The sequence below is a fragment of the Protomyctophum parallelum genome (assembly GCF_964188405.1).
Source record: "Protomyctophum parallelum genome assembly, chromosome: 17".
Lineage (NCBI taxonomy): Eukaryota > Metazoa > Chordata > Actinopteri > Myctophiformes > Myctophidae > Protomyctophum > Protomyctophum parallelum.
The window spans coordinates 29184962-29207358 of record NC_139719.1 but is presented as its reverse complement, the minus strand read 5'-3'; the positions used below and the strand labels follow the sequence as shown (position 1 = coordinate 29207358).

At 49.7% G+C, this 22397-nt stretch overlaps 1 protein-coding gene across 2 annotated transcripts in view; it reads right to left on the bottom strand.

Moving 5' to 3' along the window:
- Positions 1 to 22397, bottom strand: part of kcnh4b (potassium voltage-gated channel, subfamily H (eag-related), member 4b) — a 100104-nt gene that overhangs the window by 8847 nt on the left and 68860 nt on the right. For both annotated transcript variants that reach the window (XM_083787722.1, XM_083787721.1), the window contains 3 exons: positions 21186 to 21400; positions 17656 to 17694; positions 15955 to 16376 (listed from right to left, as the gene is read on the bottom strand). In XM_083787722.1, the coding sequence (XP_083643848.1) occupies positions 15955 to 16376; positions 17656 to 17694; positions 21186 to 21400 (676 nt within the window). The remainder of the gene's footprint in view (positions 1 to 15954; positions 16377 to 17655; positions 17695 to 21185; positions 21401 to 22397) is intronic.

Sequence of the window (22397 nt, the reverse complement as noted above, 5' to 3'; positions counted from 1 at the left end):
ATGGGCGAGGGCCTTCTCACGCTACGGCCGACCCTCCTGCACAGACTGGATGGATTTATGTTGGTTAATGTGAAAGTGTAATGGACGCTGCCTATGTCGTATGAGACAGGGAGTGAGTGCGTACTGCATAGACAGACGAGCGAGGTGATTAGAACTGACAGGAAGTCAGAGGCCCTCTCCATGCAGCAGAGAGAGGGCAAATAGAGATGTACCTACAGCATATATTAAACCACTGTTAAAGGCCCATATATGGTAGAGAAGTAGGAACTGTAACGTTTAGCACAAATTTATGCTTAAGGGGTGTATTGAAATGTGACTATAGAGACGACACGTCCGGACGGGCGGGGAAAGTTGCATGCATCAAGAGTATAAATGTATATGTTAGAGGGAGAGATCTCTCTCTTTCCTGGTTCACCCGAGCTGACAACTTAATACAGATTTTTGTATTGTATACTCTTTTTTACTTTCGGGGCTTTGTGCCCCTGTGCTATTTTTCTGTAATGAACTATTATGGATATTAAACAACTGTTACCTCTATTTAAACGGTTTAGTCTGACTCCCATGCATTCTTCCATTTAAAGCTTTTGGTATTTTTCCTCCGCCGTTTCCTCTGAATTTACCCTGTTTGGTGAGTACTGGTGTGTAAATAGTTATTTACAAGACACAGTAGTAATCCTCTCAGTCCCTGATCAAAAGGGACGTGTTTTGGTGTTGCCGGGGAGCGCATCACTTGGTTGAAAATGAATCTACCGCATGATGATTGACTGTCGTTGACACTAGGCTGCATTCTTGCAGGTCACACAGTTTGAACGTATATCAGGGTACTTTCAGACCAAGCCTGCAAACTAACTGGAGTTAGCAGGAGAGACTGGATATTCGAGAGAGAGGCCTCGCTTGAGAGCAAGCGGGGGTGTCTGTGTAAGCGTGCATTGCAGTAACGAGAACTCTGTCTTAAAGTATGATATCACGATTCTAGGTTTAGCTCTATGAGGTGGTGGTCTCTAAACTAAAGAAATGTTGGTTTGTTTCAAATTAATGTAATTCACAAAGAGAGGTTGGTCACAAGTAATAATTAATTTTATTATTGTACATTCAGGCCATGACACAAAGAGCAATGGTACTTGTACTCTAAGGTATTAATACTTAGGTAAATAGGCAGACAAATAAATTAACACCCTCAACCAGCTGTGTGGAGTAGCGTACACACTGTACTGGGGTCTGGGGGTGCGCACGGCTGTAGATTTGGCCGCGGGCACTCGCCATGGCGTCACGAACAGGATATAATTGATTAATGATGGTAAATAATTACTAGGTATAAAAAATAAATGTAGAACTTGTTTTTTATAAATTATTGTCATTATTGGTCTTTCATATTACACAGTAAAGAACCTGAAGTAGCCTTTAGATTTGACCAACCGTGAATTATTAATTGGAAGCAGATTGAAAGTGATAATACTGATATAGTATAGATTTTAGGTGAGTAAGGAACGGCCGGAACGACGCAGTAATCCACGCGCATCCGTCTCAAACAGAGTGACAGTAAGGCCCGTGGGCCAGCGGGCGCCTTAAGATATAAGGATAAACATCTTACTTAGGAACTCAAGCCAATACCTTTTCATGAGAACTATTTTCTTGTAAATATCGAGATAAAGTGTTATCGCGAACTGAGATCAGTTGCGCAAAGGAGACGCGGGACAAATCCCAAGCTAACTCAGCATGAGTGAGCGAGCCCCGTCTCCTGTCCCGTCGATTGCTGAGACGGTGACGTCCCGAGAGGACGAAGTTTCCTCCGAGGATGGCGGGCCGAGCGCACCGCCAGGGCAATTCGCCCGAAGCTCTCACTACCCAGACTTGGGTAGAATGGAGACAGTTAATGGGGTTGAGAACCTGCCGCGATTCGCGGAGGCCTTTCCCATGATCACTCCACCCTGGGGGAACCTATACACACCCCCAGGCGAGAACCCCCCCCCTCCATACGGCGTGTATGGAGAAATAGCGGGGACAGAACAGTGGGGCGACGGCCTACTGGCTATGGGGAACGCGGCAGTACCTCGGGCAACGTGGCCCGAGGACGCCCCTCGACAAAGCACCCCGCGGCTGTCGCCGATACCACAAGAAAGGTTTCCAAGCACACCGGAGACCATGAATAACCTGGTAATACACCAGACCCGGCTCGAGTCCTACCAACCAGTAGGCACAGAAGTATGGCTGGTTAATCCAGCCAACCGGCTCCTAGTCAATGGGGCCGGAGTCGCACGGGCAATAGCCGAACTAGCCGGGCATGACTATCAAGATAACTGTACGAGATTCGTCCAGAACCTACCCCCTGGGGGTCTGGTTGACGGAGCAGTATACCGGTGTCCCGCCTATGAATTAGTGCGGAAGGGATATGCAGGTATATTAAACATAGCACTGACAGACTGTGCACCGGAAGTGGAACCAGCCATTCAAACAGGATGGCTGTCTCGCTATTACAGAAATGCTTTTGATGCGGCAATAGAAGTAAGCGCATTGACACTGGTCATGACGCTCTTTGGAGTAGGAACGTTTCACTATGACGCACAAGTGAGCATGACTAGTTTCCTCAACGAGCTTGAGAGAGCGATAGGACCCACGTCCCGCACTCCAGGGGCGTGTCGAGTCCACCTACTCATACCCGAACGATCTTTGTCTGACGCGATGAGACAGGAGCAACACCGGGTCAAAGGGCAGAGCCTGCGTGAAAACATGCCTAATGGTCATAGAACCGAAGGCGGCGGGCCTCCCGGGGGAGAAGACTCCTCCGGGGAGTACGCTCGACTAAATGAAGCCCGGTCGGCAGTGTACACTGTGGGACCGCGGAGCCCAGACCGGGCTGAGCAATCCATGGCCGAGCAACTACGCCTGGAGCTAGCGAATAGACTGACGGCGTTAAGAACGCCCCCCAGGGGACCGGATGTCAGACATGACGGTCAGTGCAGCTCTGGGGCAGCAGGCTTTACCCAGTCTTTGCCTACAGGCGAGACTGAGGCCACTGGGAGATTCAGCTCCGACCTGGGTGAGGCTCAGGCGGTGGAGAGACGCGCTGTCTCGGTGGAAATGAACAACAGGATACGAACTCCCGTTCATAGCACCCCTGCAGAGGCAGGTGCGCGTCCTCCATCTAATCTAGCCCCTAGGGGCATAAACACACCTCCGTCAGCCATAAGACAATGCCCACCGAACGGAGACTTTCCGGGGCCGCAGTCTGGACTGAGCAGAGGAGAGAGACCAGCGCGCTTCCTAAAAGTAGGGAATGTGCAGCTGGCAATAACCGTAGCCCCCCTAATGGAACCAGTGGGAAGGGTAAAGGCTCCGTTAATAACACTTACTCACCCAAATCTGAGAGAACTCAGCCGGTGGGAAAACCAGTTGAGAACAGACCTGGGCACACTCCATATGGAGTATGAAAGGCACACGCTTATGTTGACCAGGGACAACAGACCCATGACCCCTGGGAGGCCAATGGAATGTCAAGCAGGCTATCTGGACGATAAGTACAGCCTCCTGGTTAACCTGGCCTTGCTTCCAGAGCCACTTTCCTCCAGAACCACCAGAGTTGCTGAGGATCAGACCAGAGTCTGGTGGCTAATGCTGAGGAGAACCATAGTGAACTATTCACTGGCTCCACCGGGAATCAACCCCACACGACCCCCACAGGTTACACTGTGGCTAGCACACGGTAGATACCGATACATGGGTCTGAAACACCAATGGGTACTAGACTTAGTAGCCCAAACAATAACGTCACTGGCCAATGACACGGTCAGGCGAGTAGTCGTTGTGGTAAACGACTACGGAAATATGGAGTACCTAGAGGGTAAAGTACACCTCCTACGGAGGGAGTTGGAGGAGGAAGATGAGTCTGATCACTCCCCTCCCCCGAGGTTACCCTCAAGTGAAGACCAGAGCGCTAGGCGCCGAAGGTCAGGCGCGGATTCACCGGCCTATTCTGAGAACTCCCGAGGCTTCCCGCCCCGAGTGAGTTTCAACGAGCCGCCAGACAGAGTGTCTAACCACAGAGGTTTAAGGCGTAGCTCGGCCCCACAGGCCAGAAGGGCTGCTGTGAGGGGCTATTCAGACTCAGACTCAGATGAGGACCGTGGTCTTCACGGAGACCCTAATCCTCCGGCGAAAGCCAGTTCCCAGAGGGGACGCAGATCTGAGCGCTCAAGGCCTCGTGAGAGAGGTACCGCCCCGCGGTCAAAAGACGCTAGGGCGGGCCCCATCTTGCACAGGCCACTGAGAGAGGGCTACCCGTTGCAGGGACCCTATATCACCACGAACGCGGGACTGACTTGGTCCCCGACTGTGGAAGGGCTGGACAGTGGAACTGATTCAGACCCTGAGCTGGAGGGGGATGAACGAGGTTTCATTCACCCAGGCTACCCAGTGGACTGGGAAGCTGCCAGAAGACTGGCACGCTCTCCGTCCGCTGAACGAATATTACACCAAACCGGTCTCCCGAGGACATGGAAGAACTCCTTCCTCGAGGCAGGGTATGAGCACCTGCGTGAGGAAGTCAATCGGAGAGACAAAGCGGTGGCAAGGGCAGCCAGGGTAGTGGGGATGGCCACACCGGACCAGGAAGCGCACCTGCAGCTGCTAAATTCCCTCAGCAGTGTGCATTCAAGCCCGGCTGGTAACCCTAACCTGCACGCTCTTGCGTCCTTATTGAGCGACCCGGGTAAGGGGTCCCTCAATGCTACGGCGTCGGTTTCAGACGCCAGGCATTTTGGCGAACTAGTCAAAACTGTTAAGTGCATGACTCCAGCTAGGAGTCCAAAAGAGGGAGCCCAGGCATATCTGAAAAGGGTCTCGAGGGCTTTCAGGCACTCGCCCTATTATGATTGTCCTGAGGCCGCACGAGTCCTGAGCAATACACAGGACCTTGGTATCCCAGAAGGGGCCACCCTCAAGCTACTCGCAGGCCTAGATGTTAACATCCCAGGCCACGATGCGGGAGAAACATTGGTGAAAGACCTAGTAGAAAAGGTCTCCAATGATGAGCAAAAGCTCGCGTTCGCGGCTCATGAGATCATGGCCGCAGCAACCAGCTCTAGGCAGACCCTGCTCCTCGAGAAATTGTTCGCGGGAGTGAAGGGAGCCGCCACGCTGGCAGCAAGGTGTAATAATTTGAACACCGCGGAAATAATGGCAGAGTGCAACGTATGGGACAGGGAGAAGGCCCTGCTTCGCTATAAACGCGAGGCCGGGTCCCAACCCAGACCTGAGACGCGTGCCAAAGAGCCTGACCAGAGGGCACCGCAGCAGCGGAGCATACCTCCAAAGCCCCAGGGTAAAGCCCAGGAGCGGACAAAAAACGAGACGCGGGGGGAAAAGACATCCCAGGCCCCCCCGCGAAGATCTCAGAGGAACAAACCGGAGCAAAGTCTCCCGTTTATAGACCAAGAGGTCTGGAAAACTCTCTCCCAAGAGGAGAAAGACAACCATGTGGCCAAGAGACAGGCCCTGAAAGAGCGGAACAAGTAGCTATAAAGACCCTGGTGACAATTGACAGCTTAGAGCGGCCCTTATTAGCTGCTCTGGCAACTCACACTACTGAAAAGGGGTCTAAGCTATTTTGTCGGCTGAGCGAGGAAGAATACCTCGTGGATACTGGAGCTGAGATCTCCATGCATTGCGACACAGAAACCACAGGGTCCCTGTGTGTTGCAATGGCGGATGGCACGACCAGTGTCATGGATACCGGTTCAAAACATGGTATTAAAGGAGTAGTGGCTGGACCAGGGGCAGAACCCTTACTGGCTCCAGGGGACCTTATGCACTTGGCAAGGGAACCTGGAGGAGAGCCACACCTACTCCGCATCTGCTACATGAAGCCAGTAGACATTCCGAGGGAAATGTCGAAGGTAATAGCAGCCTCCGATTCCACGATGAAGGATCGGTTGAAGCAGATCCTGATGACAGGAGTCTATGCCCAGCACAAGAATGATGTGGGCAGGGTGAGCGATAAATTTCGCCACACCATAAGGGGGACAATACCTCCCAGACAAGCGCAGCACCGCGTGCATCCTGAATGCAAATCGGAGCTGAACAAGACAGTGAAGGAACTCCTGGCATTAGGAGTGCTGGTCAAGCTGGAATCAGCAGTCACCAACACCCCGATTATGGGAGTGGCTAAAGGTGACGGGACATGGCGACTAGTGCAAAATTTGATTGCACTGAACGTTCGGACTTGTACCGATACCCGGTCGCTAATCAACATAGCCGCCACCACTAGAAATTTACCCAACAAAAGGTGGAAAACTAGCTTGGATATGGCTAACGGCTACTGGAGTGTCCCTATCGATGAGGGGTCCACCCAGAAGACTGCCTTTACATGGGAAGGAGTCTCTTATGGGTGGGCAGTTTTGATACAGGGATATAAGAACAGCTCGAACCACTTTCAGACGGTTATGGAGACCATACTCGAAGGGCTGCCACTCGTAATATACATAGATGATGTGTGCTGGTCGAACGACACAGAGACAGAACATCTAGATATATTGGAAGAAGTGATTAAGCGCCTTGCAGATGCAGGCCTGAAAATAGGCTTGAAGAAATGCGAGATTGCGCAGTTCAGCCTAAAGTATCTGGGTTTTAACATCACAGATACAGGCAAGGCGGTGTGTGCTGAGTACATGGCCCAAGTAAGAGGTCTCGTCCAGCCAAGACTGTTGTCCCAGCTCGACTCAGTCATGGGGAAATGTGGTCACATCATGACGCACATACCGGCCTATGCACAGCATGCGGCGCCTCTGCATAAGCTGAAGGGGCAGGCTATAGGCCAGAAAAGCCCCAAGGACAGGCACGTGCCGATACCAGACTGCACGGAAGCATGGGCGGTATTCCAGGCCCACGTCCTTAACGAAAGTCGGGATCTTGAAAAAAGGATCTCCGAACGATCCCTCGAAGTCCACCCCACGAGATCGATGGGGGGACTGTCGTTGGAATGTCGAAACAGGAAGAGTCAGAAACCCTGCCTCTACCTGTCCATGAAATTCTCCAACACAGAGTTGAAGTTCACACAAGAAGAGCAGACTCTGTGTGGAATATGGAAATTCTATCACCCGCTGAAAGACCTGGCTCAGAGCCAGGATCTAGTGGTGATAACACCGCATGAGGCGTTGCAGCATGCCTCTAAGGGAACCATAAAGGGGTCCCGAGCGGTGACTAGTCGCTGGGGAGAGTGGGCGATGCTGCTCACTGATCCCCAGGTCAAATTTCTGACTCATGGACACAAGGTGCCATGCGAACAGAAGGAAAAAACTGCAAAACCAGTGCGTACATGCAACTGGTTCTTGTTCACTGATGGGAGCCATCAGCGAGATGACGGAGAGCGCTCCAAGTGGGCGTATGTCTTGCAAGAGTGCAAAGACCCCGAAGGAGCGAATCCCACAGTAAAAACCCATAAAGCGAACTCAGGATGGGTAGTGGGATCTGCCCAAACGGCAGAAGTGCTAGGCATTCTAGAAGGATTATTAGAATGCCGGAGACGCAGGCTTCCCGTCGTGACGATAATCACGGACAGTGACTACTGTTACAGAGGGGGGACCTGTGAACTGGAATTCTGGCAAGCCAGGGAATTCCAGACCACCACCGGAAAGCCTATGGCACATAATGAGCTGTGGGCGCTGATCACCGAACAGTCTTGTGGGACCGAGTTACGGTGGAAAAAGGTTAAGAGCCACACGGACGAAACAGGGTTCTGGTTCGACGGGAACCGAGCAGTAGATTCATTGGCACAGGCCAGAAACGGGAATCCTGCAGCCCATGTGAAGGCTCTTAAAATAGTGGGGCCTGCTGGGTGGACTGAAGGAAGAGTCCTTCAGGTACCAGAGGCTGAGGCCGATCGAATATTAACCCAGATCCATATTGCTTTGGGTCACGTAGGATCCAAAAGGATGCTGATGTACCTCAAAAGGCATGACATCATGGTCCCCAAGGCCAGGTCTAGAGCAATAGCAGGCCGTAAAACGTGCAGCCGCTGTGCCCTGGTTAAGGGGACAAAGCCAGCAGCCCAGCCAGAAGGGAAGATTGCGGTACCGATCGCCGGCTCTCACTTCTCGGCTGACATATTTGGACCTATGTCCCGACCAACCCGGAAGGGGAGGCGGTATGGACTAGTTATCGCTGACAATGGACCGGGACAGATACGGATTTCTCCGTTGTCCGCCACCACCGGCGCGCAGGTCGCCGATGCAATGGGTAGGTTCTTGTCAGAGGAACCAAAAGTCGAGTCCATGAGAATGGACAATGCCACATATTTCAAACACGAGAGTGTGGTGTCCCTCCTCGAAAACAGAGGAGTGGAAGTCGAATACTCTGTCCCTTATATGCCCAGCACCAATGGGGTAGCTGAAAGAGCAGTAAGAGAGGCTAAAGAGTTCATTGTGAAGCACGGCTATGAGACTTGTTGGGATGAGCCTCATTGCCTAGTAGATCTACACAGTACCGTAAACCTGGGAAGGGAGGCCAAGAGATTTGTGCCTGGCACTAATGACATCTCTCCTCTTTTCCTTCCAGGCGAGACGGTCTGGGTACATCGAAAGACCCTTCCTGGGAATCCAGCACCCAAGTGTGAGGGTGCGGACACCGTCCGGAAGGTGTTAGGACCACACAGACTGATCTTAGAGAATTTTGGTATAGTGCACATAGACCAGGTTCGAAAGACCACTTCACCTTAAAAACCGTAGTGATATCATGGCAGAGAGTTCTAATGCGGGGGCACACAGCCTCGCTTCCTCCATGAGAGAGGCAGAAGGGATTCTGTCTGCCTTCTCATGGGATGGTGCAAGCACCGTCCCTTCGGAGGAGGCGGGAGCAGTGACACTGCCCTTTGCATTGGATTGCGCGAGACAGAGGGTTCTGCTATGCATGGCTACTGGACCGAACGGCGAGGAGATCTTTTTGGGTAAATGCACAAGGCGAGCCGAGAGGGCTATGGAAGGCTATATGCCAGAAACCGGCATGGACCGGGAGTTCATTGCCTGGTTTAATGTTAGCCGAAAGGATGCCTACCTGAATTGCGCCATATGTCGCACAAAGGTGGCACAGGCTCGGTGGAGGGGAATGGCAGGGGAAAAACCGGCTATAGTCCCCGGAGGTACCCACCGAGCCTCTGACGAACTGGAAGGAACCTTGGGTCCTCGGGAAGGTCCAAGAGGTTGCAGGGTACTGCTGTGCCCTCAGTGTTTCATCAGATATGGTCCGCGTTGCGTCTTAGCAACATTTCCCTCGATGACGAAGGACACGGCCATGAAATGCAAATGCCTATGGGCAGGAAACGCCCTTCTGAAATGCCATCACCACAGGGAGGTGGTGGTGAACTCCGGAATCTATCTGACCACGGGTAGGGGGGTCCTGCAGCCAGGTACGGCAGCAGTGCGGAAAGCCTACCGTGATAGGGACGGATTACAATTCCGAGGTAGCATGGAAGACATGGCCGCACTGTTGAAAACAGACCTAGAGCGGAGCATAGAGACTTGTTACCCCAGATTCAATGCGTCCAGGTACACGGTGGCGATGCAACGCAAAGGACCAGACACGATGTACGTGGCTGACACAGCGAGCCGCCGAAAGGTACTGGGCGTCAACTATAAGGGGAAGGCGGCCAGCGCCTTGACGGGCAGGTGTCTGCTCATGGATCTAGCCAGCATCATACGATGCATGCTGGCCTCGAGGCGTGACCTGAGGGTCAATTTTAGTCAACCGGTCCCCTACAGGGACCCATTCGCCTCGTCAAAGAGACATGATTGGTACACTGATGTTTCAATGCACAAGAAAAAGTGCAATGCCCGAGAGGAGTTGAGGTGGCCGATACTAGTTAAGGAGGGTCCGGCGTGGAGCCCGCTCAACCTAGGGGCTGTGGGCTCTCGGGACGTGAGGGTAGACAAGTCATTTCAGCTGGTGATCATCGTATTGTCACTAGAGCTGACCCCAGGTACGGGGGATATATTGTCGATGCACGTGGACATTACCACGCCCGAGAAGGTCTTGGGCGCGCGGACCCAAGGCCAGGGAGGGGTGGCACGGGCGAAGCCTGACCACCCAGATCCACGCAGGCCTCCGACCAGGAAGGGCTGGATGTACCGGCTTCTTCCTAAGCGTCGGGGTCATTTCACAGCCTAATAACCTATATCTGTCCTCCCCCACAGGTGTGACCCAGTCGCCGAGGACAGGAAGGGGGAGAATAATATGCTGTGCACCCGAAGGAGGGTAACGTTTGAGTTACCCGACCTCTCCTCAGATGAGGACGAGGAGCCAAGAGTGGGCGAGATCGCTCCCTCCGTGAAAAAGATAACTTTTTCACGATGGCTGGCCAAGAAAATAGTCAAGTGGACACTGATCCTCTTGGCGGTAGTAGCTCTGTTGGGATATATCAGGGCGCTGAAGTACCCTCAGCAGAGGGTCTCGTGGGAATTTCTGGCACCCACAATCAGGGTGAGAACCGGACCCAGCGTCCAATTCCTGACGGTAGTCAGCCCACTACCCTGTCCTCCACGACAGTCCTCTCGGCTAAGAGAGTTCTGGTGGAAGTGGCGGGCATTTCAAGCGAGTGCCCAGGGGCAGACTCCCGTCAGGGGACACGTTTGGGAAGATCCACCAGAATGTAAGTTAGAAGTGGACATGCCTGAATGCTGGATTCTTCGACCCGACGTGTGTAACAAATATGTCAACTGGGGTACTATGCTCCAGCAGAGGCTGGAGGCGATCCAAGGAAGCCAGTCTTCATGGATCCAACAGATCTTCCCTAACGGACCAAACGGAGAGATAGTTCAGAACATCAAAATCACGATGGGCCCTGAACAGAGGTTCATCTGTGTAACAGTGGTGGCGAGACACCAGGGTCCCGAAGACCCGCAGTGGTCCCACTGGGAAGAGATATCGAACTGCTCCCTCACGCAGGTAAATGGGACGAAGGCAGTAGAAAGGGGGGTTACCCGGTCCTTAACTGACCTTGCGGGGGAACCGGCAACACTGATAGCCCAGACGGTCACGCAGTGGCCAGCCGACTCTCAGAGAGAGCTAACGGCATTTCTGGATCAATTACCGGTGAACTCACCAATCCTCATACCCAAACTGCGACGTACAAGGAGCAAAAGAGCGCCTAGTAGCGCTTCTCCTGTGACGCTACTAGAACAGGCCGCGGCAGGATGCCCTCGGCGTGAGGAGCAAGAGTGGTTCCCTTGGATACTGGGAAAGTCGAAACCAGGACCAGGGGTATTAGAGAGCTACCCGCCAGGGCTGAACTGGATCAGGAACGTGACCATGGCGTCAGGTGCAAGGTTGTTTTACTTCTTAGCACCAGTACTGAGCCCCTCGCAGGTGGCTAATATGACGGGTCCCTTTGGAGAGTACATTGTGGACACCCTGTTGTCCTGCATAGAAGTAGCCCTGGACAAGACCGATGAGCCGTGGCGAAATAAGACCACGGAACAACTCTTTGGTAAAGTAGTAGACGAGGAGGGAGACCTACTCTCTATTTGTCGTCAGGCTAAGGGCTTAGGGGTGATGGCTGATGGTACACTCACAGCTAATGCTTCATGTCGGATCAGTTTTAGAGAAAACTTGAGACGATGGCGAATCAATTTAATTAAACCGGGCAAACGGTTTAATGACTGGGATGCATATGCAGGCCTCGGGTTGACCCACGGGGAACTCCGTAAGATGGGTCATTGTTGGCAGAAGGAAGCCGATACCCCGGAAGATAAAATGGCGATGTTCTTACATCAACAGTTTGCAGCCATGACTACGGGCCTACAGCTTCATGTCACACGAGCTAGTCTTAGGACTGAGCTCCCAGGAGCGTTCGTGGCGCGGGTAGGGGCTATGCTCGAGAAAGCACCAGATGAATCGGCTAGGTCCCCAAACCGGAACCCGGATGGGTCCATGAAAAAGGTGGAGGAACTGGTGATGGGTTGGAAGACTCAGAGTCCCGCACGAAAACATGCCTGGATAGAATTCACCAGAGCAGCGGGGACGGTACTATTCCCACCTCCCTTGATTCTTACACAAAAGACCGATGACGGTTATCTTTTGCGGTGGGGTTTAGAACCGAGCTACAAGGCCTCGGGGGCTCGTTTCGGAGCATATCCAGACACTACCTACGCACCACCAGGCAAGCAATACTGCACCGGGACAGACCAAACTTGGTGTCGTCACACGGAGCCTCTCCCTGAAGACCATGTGAATGAGGCCACCGCGGCCATGGTGGACTTAGCGTCCACTCGACGGGTCACTCATTCACTTGATGGGTCTGTAGTTGTAAACTGGGGGACCCTTACTGCAAAGGGGGCTCAGGAGATGGGGTGTGACGTAGAGGCGATGGTGAAGCGGTACTATCCCGCTCGAAACCCGCCGCCGCAAAAACATGCATGGAATAATATGCATTGGTATGACTCTCCTGTTATTCAGGATCGCACAGACCAGTTACGTTGGAGAGCCGTGCAAGGAAGTAATGGGGAGGACTGGTATAACTCCGCGCAGCCTAGAGAGGCTGGCGCCCCTATTATGCTTCTGAATTGTCACCGCGCTCATGCAGGGTCCCAGAGTTTCGGAAGCCGAAGGGATACAGCCACATGGAGGGGAAAGACTCGAAAATGTGGGCCTCTGGAGTCTCTGTATCATGGCTGGTTTGACAAGGGTTTTCCATATGCCTGGCCAGTAGATGCCTATTTGATAAACAGATGGCACTATGTGAATAAGAGGTTTTGTAACAACCTTAAGCTGGGTAACAGCGACCTGTTAGGAAATTGCCAGTATTACAATAAATACGCGGCAATGACAGGAGCTTGTGCAAAGCTGGACATGGATTTTAGAAATCCCTGGGCCCCCCCATCTGCGTATTTGATTAATGGGGGAGCGCCGTCTCCTGGACAAGGGTGGACGGCGAAGGATTATTCCTTAGAAGGAGTATGGCCCAAAGAGTTCTACTATGACCTTAACACAGGAAACTGCACCCAAGACAGGTCCCAGCGAGTGCGCTGGACCTTAACACGACTCCAGGAGTATTTGATACTTTTTGCAGGAGCCGCTGGGGCAGCTACGAAGGATCTTGGTTTAGCCATACGTGATGGTGCCACTGACATATTCAATACTGTCTCATCATGGCTTCAAACTGCCTGGAAAGTATTCTGGGGCATTCTAAAATGGGCGATCCCTGTGTTAATGGTGATGGGACTTCTATCACTCTTGGCAGTGCTCCAGAGGGTGGGGGTCTTGTCTGTGGTAGGGGGAAGCATCAAGAGGCTTGCCCAATGGGTGAGAGGGGAGGTTACTGCCTTCAAGACTCAGGAAGGGGCGGCCTTCCCAGGGGCCCTATAAAATGGGTAGACAGTTGACAGAGGAGCCAGACACCACATGTGAACAGTCAGGCTCACAGCTAAGTCAGCTACCCAGGCTACGCATGAATACTGCTGTAGAGGGGATGGATTGGGATAAAGAACCCGGAGACGAGACATTGGAATTTTCCAGAGAAGCAGAGATCTGCTTGGAAGACATTGACGAATTCTCATTGGGGGGCAAGCCGCCCCTCTCCGGCAAAGACTGGAGCTTGTCGCAGACGGTGGTGATTACACCGCCTCCGGTAGGGCCTGCCGTGAAGGAGTCTACAGCAGAGACGACAGCGACTACTCCCCAGACCTCCATCCCCCCAGCCGCCTTGTGTGAATGGACAACGATAGTTCATGTTACACAGGAGGATCCTCCCTCCCGGAGACTAGCCATCTACGGTGAGAAGAAGAATAGGATCCCAGATAGGGACCTCGAGCAGACCCTGGGATGGGAGCGCATAGGGGCACTTCGACCAGGGTGGGCGCCCCGTAACCCGCCCTTTGTGGACATGAGCTTTGAAAACGTGGCCACTTTGATGCTGTCCTCCGTCATAAAAGGCGTAGTACAACACGAACTGATAGGCGAGGGGTGGGAGGACTGCCTGCCCTCACTCGTAACTATATATCAAGTTGGGTTTAAACACCCAGACACAGGGAAGATATGGGCTACTATCCAACACAAATCTCCGCAGGGCCAGCTGATGACAGCGGCAATCCTGAACCTTGTCCGGCCGGATAAGGGGATGTTCTACACTCGAGGGGTCCAGATGGTGCCTGGAAGGACAGACGGGGCCAAAGGGGGTGTTGAGAGCCAGAGCGGCACGGCCCTGGCTTCAGAGATGACCCCGTGTGTCACAACGAGACGAACCTACAAGCCACCCCCGCCTCCTCCCCCCCATAGGAGACAGCAAGAGTGGAGCAGAGGCGGCAGTCATCGATACAGAGGATCTTACCGAGGCAGGAGAGGGTCGCAGGGACCCCCACGCTACCCAACTCATGAGATGACCCGTGGGAATATGGACGGAGCACTCTATCGTCCCCAGAGCCAACCGAGATGGGCCTACGATGAAGGAATCCCTAAATCTTCACCTACAAATCATCCAGCCGTGTTGGCGCCCCTGAGGATACCACCACAGCCGCCCCAGCAAGCTGACTGGCCGAGCCATGGGCGAGGGCCTTCTCACGCTACGGCCGACCCTCCTGCACAGACTGGATGGATTTATGTTGGTTAATGTGAAAGTGTAATGGACGCTGCCTATGTCGTATGAGACAGGGAGTGAGTGCGTACTGCATAGACAGACGAGCGAGGTGATTAGAACTGACAGGAAGTCAGAGGCCCTCTCCATGCAGCAGAGAGAGGGCAAATAGAGATGTACCTACAGCATATATTAAACCACTGTTAAAGGCCCATATATGGTAGAGAAGTAGGAACTGTAACGTTTAGCACAAATTTATGCTTAAGGGGTGTATTGAAATGTGACTATAGAGACGACACGTCCGGACGGGCGGGGAAAGTTGCATGCATCAAGAGTATAAATGTATATGTTAGAGGGAGAGATCTCTCTCTTTCCTGGTTCACCCGAGCTGACAACTTAATACAGATTTTTGTATTGTATACTCTTTTTTACTTTCGGGGCTTTGTGCCCCTGTGCTATTTTTCTGTAATGAACTATTATGGATATTAAACAACTGTTACCTCTATTTAAACGGTTTAGTCTGACTCCCATGCATTCTTCCATTTAAAGCTTTTGGTATTTTTCCTCCGCCGTTTCCTCTGAATTTACCCTGTTTGGTGAGTACTGGTGTGTAAATAGTTATTTACAAGACACAGTAGTAATCCTCTCAGTCCCTGATCAAAAGGGACGTGTTTTGGTGTTGCCGGGGAGCGCATCACTTGGTTGAAAATGAATCTACCGCATGATGATTGACTGTCGTTGACACTAGGCTGCATTCTTGCAGGTCACACAGTTTGAACGTATATCAGGGTACTTTCAGACCAAGCCTGCAAACTAACTGGAGTTAGCAGGAGAGACTGGATATTCGAGAGAGAGGCCTCGCTTGAGAGCAAGCGGGGGTGTCTGTGTAAGCGTGCATTGCAGTAACGAGAACTCTGTCTTAAAGTATGATATCACGATTCTAGGTTTAGCTCTATGAGGTGGTGGTCTCTAAACTAAAGAAATGTTGGTTTGTTTCAAATTAATGTAATTCACAAAGAGAGGTTGGTCACAAGTAATAATTAATTTTATTATTGTACATTCAGGCCATGACACAAAGAGCAATGGTACTTGTACTCTAAGGTATTAATACTTAGGTAAATAGGCAGACAAATAAATTAACACCCTCAACCAGCTGTGTGGAGTAGCGTACACACTGTACTGGGGTCTGGGGGTGCGCACGGCTGTAGATTTGGCCGCGGGCACTCGTCAGTTACTTTTCAGGAAATGGAACAAAGTGCTTGAGATATGAGGTTTCTGCCTGACAGCTACGAAATGTTTCTAGCTACAGCAGGTACTGTATGTGACTGTGTGCTTGTAATCTCAACGACCTCAATTTCCTGTCTCTTATCTACAAAACGTTACATAAGAAAATACTGTCATACCTGGGACTAAGATCTGGAGGTCCAAAGCAGGTGACGGTCGGGATGAGGAGCTGAGAGGGCTTCTGCTCCCCTTCAGAATCCTCTGGCCTACTGGGGGTCACCACGGGCCTCAGGCCCGTTGGAGGGGGTTCGCCGTGGTCCGTTTTGGACTGCGACTGCGGGGAGTGGGACGGGGTCTTGCCCAGGACGCCTCGGCTGAGGTTGGGCGAGCGGCAGCGCCGCAGGGCGTTGAACTGCCGCAGCTCGTCGCCCAGGAGGTTGCCCAGGGAGGTGCGTCGGCCAGGGCTGCTCAGGCTGGGCAGCAGCAGGTTGGGACGGGAGCGTGCCGACGGCGAGACGTGGAAGAACTCTCCGTCTGTGTCGGCGTCGCCTTTGGTCTCCACGATGGACGGGAGCTTGTGCTCCGAAGAATGCCGTGTGTTCTGGAAGACAGGGGATTACGTTGCAAGGTTTTTTTTTAATAGGATATTATCTGAATTACCCGGTGTATGGAGAGATTGAACATCAAGATTGGACATCAATATGGACAGACCCTTCATTTTATTGAATTGGAAATTGTTCTTCACTCAGCAACTGACTTCAGACTTCAAACTCCCGCCCACATTATTTCTGCAAATAGCACAGTGTCACCTTTGGTGGCAGACGTGAAGTGGCTACTGTACTGTACAGTATTGTAATAATAATGACAGGAACACATGTCGTGAGGTAAAGTAGCTCATAAGGCTCCCCATTAGGAAAGCTATTGACCCAGTTAGATAGCAACCCCCAGGGAGCTGCAGCTTTCTCTAACGATACTAATGAGTTACAACCTGTAGGGGAAGTCCTAGCACGAACCCTCCCAGAGAGGATAGGATAGCAACATGACCCAGAAAAAACAGGAGGGGTTTACCTTGAACAAACAGGCACACACCCTTGAAAGAATTATGCCCAACCTATCCTGCTGTGGGGTCTCTCTGGCTACATTATTAACCACTTGAAGAACCCTAGTGGTGTCCCTATTCTGGGGTGACATTCTGTGAAAAAAACGGATCTTGTGACACTTTGCGAGCTTGTCCATCGGCTATTTAGCCAAAGAGATTTGTTGTAGGAGGGAACTAAGTACCCCGGTCAACTAAGTACACATAAAGTGTGGTTAATGTGGTTATAACCACTTTTAACCCTGGTTCCGATTCAGGGCATGCATTATGGGCAAACATTTAATGAGAACATTTTTCAGAGATTTCAATTTGAAAAATAAATAAATACAAAACAGATCCGTAAGCACACGCTTGTAGATCCTTTTTATGTCATAGAGTCATCCAACATAGAGTCAGAGTCATACAACAAAGTATAGTTTAAACAGATGTGTGTCACCAGGACCTATGACAGCGAGGTCTAGTACTAATCTATTTGAAGTGACAGGTGAGTTTAGGAAGAAGCACCTCTCTTGTGGGAAAAAGTAAAAAGATGGTCATACAGACAGAATGAGAGAGAACACAATCTTCACGGCACATGCAATAATAATGTTGTTTAATTAAAAGGCAAACACAGCTGAAGGCAATAACACTAAGTGAGGGTGTGTGTCATTTTAGGTGGAACTGTGTGCCAGCTCATGGACAGCTCCCGTACAGTAAACTTCATGCTGGAATACAGAAACACTTAAATGAAACACATCATATATATTACCTTCAGCTGTCAAATTAAGTGCGATTAAAAACTTACATGTGGAAGCCTGGGGGACCTTGAAAACCTGGTGTGACCCTATAATGACAAAGATAACGCAAGACAGATTATGACCTGAAGCACCACAAATATATCTTGGTAATTTATCCATCCACACTTAACACAATACACAACACGTAAGGTTGGTCAATATGTTTTATATTATACTGTATCAATGTCAATGTTGTGATATTAAACTAGGTGTTGTTTTGGGTTTTGGATATCCTAATATGATGGTTTTCTGTTTTTAAAGTCTGTATTACCCGACTGTTGTAGCTGCTATTATTTACCTTTAAACGCTTAGTTGTGTAGATAGGCATTACCAATGGTTATTGATTATCATTGTGACATTTTGTTAAAGCACCAATAGTCCAAAAATATTGTGATGGATATTTAATATTGTACATTACCCAGCCTTAAGTACACACAATTGTCTTCTATTGGCAGTGGCTTCTCATAGGCTAACATCTGAACAGTGACCATCTGAGCTGAATCCCATAATTGTGACTACATTTTGCTATTGATAGCAGCAAAAGATTCCAAGGAGAATTAGTCTTTCCGCCGGATTGTGGGCAAATTACTAGCAATTTGCCCCAATTACCAGCTGGAGGGATGACACGTGAAGCAGTGACAGCGTGAGGCCTTCCGTCAGGCTCAATGTGTGCTGCCGCTTACAACATGACTTTAATGGATTTGACACGCACATATATAGCATCTGTCTACAGTATCTATGACCATCACATGCTGTACCCTGTGCCAGAAGCCATGCTATCGCTAAGGACATGCCACAGAGAACGTGCACGTGTACGTGTGCTTTGGAAGCCAGCAACAATGAGAGAGAAAATCCAACAAATCTTCCCTGGTGGTGGAAACCTTGTATGTCCAAACCGTTTTCCGCTTCAGGAGAAGGGAAATAAAGAACCTGTGTTCCAATCGATACAATGTTGTTATTATTTTGTCACAAGCTCAGATCCTGTCAATACTTTTCATTGGTTCAATATTTATAAAGCCCACATCATAGGGCATTAAAAAAACAAACATAAAAAGTTGAAATATGGAGATACAAGGTTTGCGCTACAAAATTCTGTCCTGTTCAATTTACACTTCAATCAACCCCTGCAGATTTGCTGGAAGCATTGGTTGGATGCTCATCACGGAATGTGCCAGTAGTAGTGCTACTACATACTGTATGGGGAAATAAGTCATTATAACTCTATTGGACACAGGGATACATTCTCCTCATCAGGAGACATTATCCCTGGAGCAAGGCAGACTGATTAGCCTGACAGATTGAGCATCAATATTCACTTAATAGAACACTAATGACACTGGTGCCCCACATAACCAAGTGGCTTAGTTATTTGCATTTTTTAACCTATTAAAAAGACTCCTTCGTGTCATAAGTGTTTTGCTTGAGTTGTTCAAGGTTCAGGGTGTTTGATACCTGTGCATATAATTAATAATCTTAGATGTTGCGTCCTGAAGATGCCTGAAGGTGGTCAGCAGACCGAAAGCTTGCAAAATAAATACTTTGATTGTACGCAGATCTGAGTGTGTGGAGCCTTCCCATAATTTTTCTCATCAGCAGATGAGTGGTGGTTCTTTTTACACAGATGTTGCGTCCTCAACATTTGAGGACGAAATGTGTGGAACGAAAGCGTCTGCATGTATTGTGCGCTGTGATTGGCTGGAAGGTGTGTCATTCTGCGCTGTGATTAGCTGTGCATCGCATAACGGGTGCGCCACATGAACCAATATAAGTGGCAGAGAGGGGGGAGGGGAGAGAGAGAGTTAGCGATAGAGAGCGAGAGAGAGGGGGAGAGAGGGGGGGGGGGGGGGGTGTAGAGATTATTATAAATATAGAAAGTAGAAACATATTAACAATCAATTTCCGCTGTAAATAACTAAGAACTGTTCTAGACTTGGGCTTCTTGCCTCCTCCTAGCACTTTCCTTTATTATTATTTTTTGGATAAATAATAAATATTTCCTATTTATTTGTATAGTTTTATACTGTGCTGAATAAATCAAATCAAATCAAATCAAAAAGAGATGGGAGCCGAGAGAGAGAGGTAGGGAGAATGTGCTGATGTGGTCGACACCTGTGCAGCTCTTTCTGCGGAGAACGGGCAGTGGGTCCGCTGAGCAGAGAGCACTCCTTCACACTGTCAGGGGCAGCGGCTGCACTGCAGTCCTGGCTGCATACCTGGCAGTCCACTGAACAGATGGCTGGAAAATAGCATCTCAACCCCAAAACCTTGCCTGGTGCAACCTCTGTGGTCATTCCACTGTAGATATGTAGGACTATAACCTAGGAATATGAAAGTGTATCTTTCTTTATATCATAGTGCAAGTATAAAATAGATAATTACTTGCGCAAGCAGAGCATGCAAGTACTGTGGTCGGCTGGATCAAAAGTGGTATGCATGGTATGCGTGGCTATAATTGGATGTTGATGGTGACGTAATTAGGATGTTTTTCAATGTTGTGTGGGTAAAAGGTAACCAATACATGCATGTATGTGGTCCCTTATTGGCTGTTGACGGTGACGTAACTTAGGTACGCTTCAAGGTAGGTATATATATTTTATAGAGGGGCTGTTCGTAAGTTCGTAGGTCGGGAGTACTCTGCGCTCTGCTTGCGCAAAAGTAGGCCATGTATGGCAACTTGCGTGTGTGCAACACGCAAGTTGGCACCTTGACAGTGTGCATTTCTAGTTGAATCTATTCTATTCTATTCCAGACCTTCTTATTGTATTCACATCTTTCCATTCCAGGCCATATCATTCTAATCGTTTTCCAGACCTTTCAGCCCCATCTGCCAGCATCACATGTGACGACCGAAAACCATCTGGTAAAGCACATGGGGCTGACACAAATGTCCAATCCCTCGTGTTGCAATCAGACAGAATAAATGAAGGAAGCTCTTCTCAGACGCCCCCGCCCCCCGAGCAACAACATGAAGGACCGGTAAGACATTACATCATGCATGGAATAAGTATACCCTCCAGAATGGACAGCAGGAGAATCTTCCAGGAGTCACATGTCACATGTCACAGACTTGTGTTGATGATTAATTTTGATGGTGCAACGCTGCTTCCAAATCCCATGGCAGCCACGGTCGGGGACACTGCCCGCCCGGCCTAAATCAATACGACTTCTATTCGATTTGTCACTTAGGTGGAACGAGTGTCAAGGGAAGCGACAAAAGCACAGTAGAAGACAAACGACTGAAGGCTGTTATGTTCTATTCACAAGGCTATTTAAGGTTTTAGACTGCATTTTGTAGCAGATAATAATTGTGTGCTTAAGGAGGTGTGTGTGTGTGTGTGTGTGTGTGTGTGTGTGTGTGTGTGTGTGTGTGTGTGTGTGTGTGTGTGTGTGTGTGTGTACACACAGCATATTTAGGTACCAAATGCCCCCATGATGGGACCCTCCAAGACCACACTTTGAGAACCACAGCTCAAAAGCACACAAAAGTGCACGTGCATGCACGTTGGTGCATGCCACTCAATGGCTACAGTAGGCCTACCTCATCCTGGCTGCCCTCGCGCAGGTTGTAGGTGAGGTTTTGGTGGATGTCGTTGGAGAACACGCTGGCATACTCGGGGTACAGATCCAGCACCTCCCTGAGGCCGCGCACGCAGATGTACTGCAGGTCGCAGTAGGTCAGGGCCTTCACGTCCGCGTTGGTCTTGATGACCTTGTCAGTGGGGGGCAGGTCAGAGCCGATCAGATCCCCTTTACCTACGGGCCCAAAGCAACCCGCTGTTAGGTCAACAGCGTTTTTGAACCCTTGCTTTTTATGGAATAAAGGATTTTCTACTTGAACTAAAGCAAAGCAAAGCAAAAAGAAAAAAAACTGAAACGGTATTGTGTCTTTACAAAAGTAACTGTAAATGTTACAGTTACTGTAGCTGTTAACTGTAAAAAAAAATAGTTTTGTCTTTGTCATAACATTTTATTTTTCAGATTTTGACGAATCTTGTCCCTGAATAATACATATTACAATAAAAAGAAACTACAACATTAAAACTAAAACTAAGCCTTTTCAAAGAAACAACCATGAAATCCACTTTAAGAACTAATCAAAACTATCAAGACAAACATTTAAAACCTAAATAATGAAAAATAAAATAATAATAATAATAGCCTTTCCCTAGCCTAGATAAGCTTATTTTCATGGCATGAGAATCAGTGTGTAAAATAGTGGAAATAATGAGTGTCCCCTGAGGCCCTGTGTACTTCACCTCCTGCCTTTGGTTACTTTTTATTTCTTTACGCTCTAGGCTACCACTGTCCAATTACATTTCTGATTAACATTTTCATTTTATGTATTACTTTTTTTTGTAGAATTGCAGCAGAATTTATTTTCTTCTTTTTTCCTACAATGACGATGATGTTAGCTGAGAACACGTCTATGCATTCCTTATGCACCTGGATAAACTCCAGCGTATCCTCACTCCTCCTCAGCCATGAATTTGACTATAAAATCAACAGCAAATGCATTTGGTGGGCTGAATGTAATGCATGTTTGACATACAGGCGAGTTCCTTCAGGTCTGTGAACGGTGGCACTTTCACTTGGACGGAATGGTCAGCTTTCAGCTGCTGTATTACACCCCTATATGGAAGATACGGCTTTAACTTCCACTGAGGCTACTACTTGGCCTCACTCCCCGAACCCACCTCACCCCTGCCCATTTTGACAGGTTGGAATGGCTTAGGGTTGACAACAGAGTACA